Genomic DNA, 5556 nt, shown 5'->3' on the forward strand with positions numbered 1-5556 from the left:
AGGGTTAAGTCCCTTTGACAGCAGAGAGATCTGGGAGTGTGCTCAAGCACCTGAAGCAGGTACTTGACTCTTTCGAATTAAGCATTGCATATTACACTCCAACAGGAAAAAAACCCGTTGCCTTCCATCTAAATTCTCACTACAAACCACTGTAGAAGCAAGGACATCCACTTGGTATCAGTATGAGAAGGCTAGCGCACTTAATACTGAGAACTACGCAGTTCGTACGATCGAGTGAATTGCAGGTCCATATAAAATACAGAAAGCCAAGATGTCTGTCTGCTCTCCTGGGAAGTATACATGGTTTGGATGGCAGACAAACTACCGATGAAGACAGGTTCCAAACTAATAGCGTCTCCCGGGGAATTAATTTACAAAGTGCCACTGGTCCTTGGAACCAAATATAGTGTACAGTACTTATTACAGCAAACACTAGCTCTACAGCTTGTGTTGGCCCATCTCTGCACTATATGCAGAAGGACTCGAATATTCAGACTCTTTACAATAGACTCCTTCCCTTTTTAGACAAAGGAAAATAAAAACATAAGTTAAAACAGCAATAAATAAAACTACAGAACATGTGTGTCCTGGTCAGCCCCCTTTGTGCATTCCAATCAGACTGGAGAGCTTCTCACAGTGCTCAAGTTTCAGCGATTCTGCTTTCTGTTTTAACCGCTCATCTCTGTATAGCTTGGCCAAATTTGACAAATCAGACTCTGTAAGATGAAAAAAATATATTAGGATGAAGTTGTGAGCCTCCTTTAAATAACTGTTTATCAATGCCTTGTTATCCTTGTGGCATGTGGGTTTTTTTTTTTTAATTCACCTTATTTCAGTGAAACTGGGCACATTAACAACTTTCTTTAATGAAAGGCTTAACCAGGTTTAACCAGGCTAGCTATTTAAGAAATCAGTATTTTTGTAATTGCTTGAAAACTCAAACAGTTACAATAACCCTCTCTACCAGTGCACTAGTAGGACAATAACCAAAACAAAAAATAAGAACGATTGTTACTGTTTACAAAGAAAACATAAAGTATAGAAGCGTAGCTTAGAAGTCACTTAAGATTTAAAATTATGTCGATGATCTAAAGAACAGGTGATTGCTTTAAAATAAATGTATGTAGTTAACCTAACTGCCTAAAAAGGGGGTAGTAGGATACCATTTTGTCTGCTACACAGCACCTGTGTTGGGCCAATACCGCTATTTACATTTGAATTAGATCTCATCTCATCGTGCATCGATCCTTGCTGACGTATCACCAGGCGCAGACCGGCAGCGTTACTGGGGTTACTCTATACCTATCAGTGGTATTTAAGCGACAAGCCAGAAGGAAAGAGAACCTCGTGACTACTTTTCCTCTCGCTGCCTTGGGGCTGTCTCAGCCATCTGCAGCCTAATAAGCTAAGCAGGAACTACAAGACGTACATCCCCTGCCCATGTAACTGAGAAATGCAATTCTTCTGGCAGATCCATTCTGCAAGGGCCCAGAGCACCCATCCAAATATACACTTTAAGGTACAGATAACTGGGTTTTTTTGATCTTGCATTTCTCAGAATTCAAACTCAGTCTGGCAAGAAGTTTGCCCAGAAGGGATTATAAATTAATTTTTTTTTTTCTTTTGTTTTGGTATTGATTACATGAAGGTGAACAGCTAGCTGAGGGATTTGTCTGAAAGGCCCCTATGTCCTTTCATTAACAATACAATCTCAAATGGACTTTGCATATTTTTTCCCCCTTCTTCTCCAAAGCAACATCAAACTGAAATAATCCCATTGTTTAAATTCTTTCTCCCCAGTAATTCAGAGAAGTTTCTTTTGCTGATTAGCTAAGGAAGTCTTAACATAGCTTTCTCCCTGAAGAATAATTTAGATCCAGGATTAGATGCACCTAAGAGAACAGCAGTAATTTGTTTCTGAAAATGTCAAGATTTCCCTAAGCACAGGCTACCCGATGACACTCAATTTTTCAAAGAGCTTTTATACACCTTATAAGTCCCTCATCTTACAAAATTATTCAGGGTGGAAAGAACTTCAATAGGTCCTTTCATGCCTTATGTCCTCTGCCCCCGTCCCACTGAAATTTAAAGCCATTTAACCCTCCACCTATTTATTGAAACGCTTTACAAACTGACAGGCATGAACGTTTTATTTTAGATCAGGAATCAATTTTCAGGTTTTATAACTAAAAATGCCACTCAAGTAGTGACAGGCACATAGCCTTGACAAGCCTTCAGCAAAACCAGACTCAGGTAATTGTCTCCAAATTCAGAGTCCCTGGAGTTCTGCAGTGAAGAATCTTAGTTTACACTTATCCAACCGGGCAAAATTATTCACTGCAAATGCTTGCACTTTTGACAGCATTCATTCTGTCACGTTTGTTTCTTGTGGTTCTCAGTCTTTTACATAGAGTTGTTCCTTTGAACTCTTCTCTTCAAGGAAGTTCTGAAATACCAAATTCCAACTACATATCCTTATTCTCACTGTTTTCAGTTCCCTCTTTGTAATTTTCTGCAACTTGGAGCTCTTTGCAGTCTTACTTTACAACTGTGCCCTCACAGCTGAACAATCTCCCGTAACAACCTGGGATGTGCTTTTTGTGCTTAACTGTATCAAAGATTTCAGAAGACCACAACCCACAGCGTATGCACCTTTTGCACAGTATTCTGCTGTGAAGGGAGGAACGCTGCCTAGTGCGGCAGTATAAAAGTGACTGGCTGAACAAGACACCGATACATCAGTTACTTCTGAAGTTTTCATTAAGGTAGTTGGATGCCAGGTTACACTTTAAGTCATAAAATCAAGGACTTGAAAAATCAAACTGTTCCTATATAACTAACCTATGTACATTTTGCTGGTGTTAAAGAGAAATGCACCTTCAGCAAACAAAAATGTACCGTTAATAGTCATTCAACTGACAAAAAGCTGACTGCATGACGTTAAATACTTAAACAAGAATTAATGGACCAAAGTTATGAAGCAACAGCTGACTAAGAACTGTCTCAACATCTCCAAAGAACTTTTCCCCAGCACTCCACCTTGTATTCACAGTTTATTTTTACAAACTTGGCTGTACTAAACTTAGTGCAGTCTCAGCTGCGCTCATTACCTGCTCCTGGCCTAGATGGTAATCATTCTGAAAATGTTTTTGTTTTTTGTTTTTTTTTTGTTTTTAATTACAGTGGTCTCGTCCAGCTACTGCTAATTGTGGACATTGTAAATATATTTGCAGATGTGTGACTAATACAGTCTGTAAGTGTAAAAAGCTCCAGAGGAGCACTGTTTTCCAGGCATTCAGTGCTGGATCATCTCCCCCTCTCTGACTACCAGTCTCTCTTAGACTTGTAAACCTTGTTGCCTGTTTTGGGGCACGGCACTCCTTAGCTCAAGGTCTATGTGAAAGAGACAATATGGCAACTTTCAGTTGCACAAGGTCAATTAAAAGGGTTTTTCTGTTACAAATAAATTCTATCCCTATAGCAAGCCTACATTTATGGTTATTAACAGCCACATTATACCTAGAGGCTGCTACCGCCAGCCACAGATGCTCAAAGATCACAAGTCAAGCACACCAAAAACTAAGGGATTGTTTGAGATTTTTATGATCTTATATTATGGGTTCTTTTCTTTTTCAACTTCAGAGCCTACATCTGTATATTTCTCTTTAAAAGCAAGACTGATAACTTTTATTTTCATCCAGAGACTGTTTTATTTTACATAAAACAATCCTTCCCATCAAAAACCTGTAAATAGTTCGGAGTCAGCAACACTATTGTTACCTCTAGCATAGGATTAAACAAGTTTTATTTAGACAAAGCGTACGCTTCCATAATGATGCAATTGGTAAGGAATCTGTAACCAAGTGCAAAGTCACTTTTTAGTAGTGTGCTGAGGACTGTTTTACACGGAGCAATTTAGAAAGCCGTACTAGTGGGTGAAAGCAGCTTGCCTGCTACTATTAAACATCTACACAGAAACAACTTCCTCCCGTTTCCTTTACGCACAGCAGTAGTTTGTGTTTACTCATGTGAAAGAGACGAGTTCTTCAGCTCAAAAAAAATCAGTCGCAACATCCCAACTTCAGCTAGTCCTTGTAATTTGATTTCTGTTATTTCGTACAGTTCCAAAAGAAGCAGGGATTTGCTCTATTTTCAATGAACTAGATTAGTAGTAATTAACAAGTCATACAATATGGGGTTAAAATACACGCCTTTACACGTGTCACTGATTGCCTTAGGACTGATGTGAGAATAAGGATTTTGAATGCTCACATTTTTGTGTTCTCCCTTTCTGCATTCAATTCTTATTTTTAAAAAACAATTTTGACTATGGTAAAAAACATGATCTCAAACTCATCTAAAGATAGAAAATGCAAATAAGTGCACAAAACAAGCATAGAAGCACGCTCCCTGAAAACTCGTACCAGTAACGCAGTCCACTGCAAGATTTACCAAAACCACCTGAATAGGATATGGGCTTTCCTTCTGATGGAAGTTCTGAAGAAAAAGGTAGATAATCTTCTCATGGAGCCAGTCAAAGCAAAAACGATTCTGCTCCAGCAAAGGAAATGTGGAATAGGTGATGTCTCAAGATCTTTTCTAGCCCTAACAATCTGTCAGAGCTAGATAAATGTGGTAGATTATACGTTTAAAACTAAGAGTTATTCAAGCACAAAAACCAAGTGGAAAAAATGTCTCAAATGGTGAAAGCTACTTTCCACTTGTCTCTCAGAATCGCCTAAAATGAATTTTGACAGACCCTCAAGAATAGTAAATTCAGTGTTAAGAGCAGATGTGAGAAATACCAGTGCAAGGTTTGAGACGCTATAAGCATCGGAAGATGAGGCTAAAAATGGCAGTGCTTTGTGAAGCATAGCCATCGCACAACTACTGATAGGTTGTAGGCACATATTTGTAACAAAAATAACTTACTTTGCTGTTTCTCCTTCCAGCAGCTGGTCTGAATATAGTCTATGTAATCTTTTTCAACGGTTTTCTCTAGCTCTTGAAGTTCTGCTCCTTGATAATTCTTTTCAAAGTTTTTATCAACATAGTAAGGCACCTGCAAATTCTCTGTTTCTCTGCTAATAACATGGCCTATGGACCTGTGAAAACATCATGGAAAAAAGAGATTTTTTAGCAGTTCAAATATAAAGAAATCAAGAGACGTTTCTCCACATTATCATTTCCAGAGGACAGTATTTACAACAACTTCTTTACAGTTACTTTCTGCAGGAAACCATCCAACAAGGAAATGACAAGTCTCGGGCACAGAAAGCTGTGCACTACAAACAGAATTCACCCTCCCTGCTAAAAACCACAGGACTCCGAGCTGACACCGTTCCTTCCAAATACTGTGGTGGTTTTCAAAAGCTCAGTCAAGACATTTCCAAAACATAAGAGCAAATTTTATCTGTGAACGGAAGCTCCACACACTTTCTTCTGTTTGCTGGTAATTTCTGGCAAGCTAGGTCTAGAAATCCATGGGAATTGATAACAAACGCAGAGACTGTGGGCAAGGCACTGTCTTGACACTGTCTCCCATGGCATTCTCCT

The 5556-nt window shown here is 38.9% G+C and overlaps 1 protein-coding gene across 1 annotated transcript; it reads right to left on the reverse strand.

Moving 5' to 3' along the window:
• Positions 1–276: 276 nt before the first annotated feature.
• Positions 277–5105, reverse strand: LOC104166298 (dnaJ homolog subfamily C member 18-like; the record flags this gene model as incomplete). The annotated part of the gene is made up of 2 exons (XM_009706175.1): positions 277–716; positions 4933–5105. Coding segments are annotated over 2 exons (298 nt in total), but the record flags the coding sequence as incomplete, so codon positions are not given.
• Between the last annotated feature and the right edge of the window lie 451 nt (positions 5106–5556).

This window comes from Cariama cristata, unplaced genomic scaffold, assembly GCF_000690535.1.
Source record: "Cariama cristata isolate BGI_N322 unplaced genomic scaffold, ASM69053v1 scaffold24108, whole genome shotgun sequence".
NCBI lineage: Eukaryota > Metazoa > Chordata > Aves > Cariamiformes > Cariamidae > Cariama > Cariama cristata.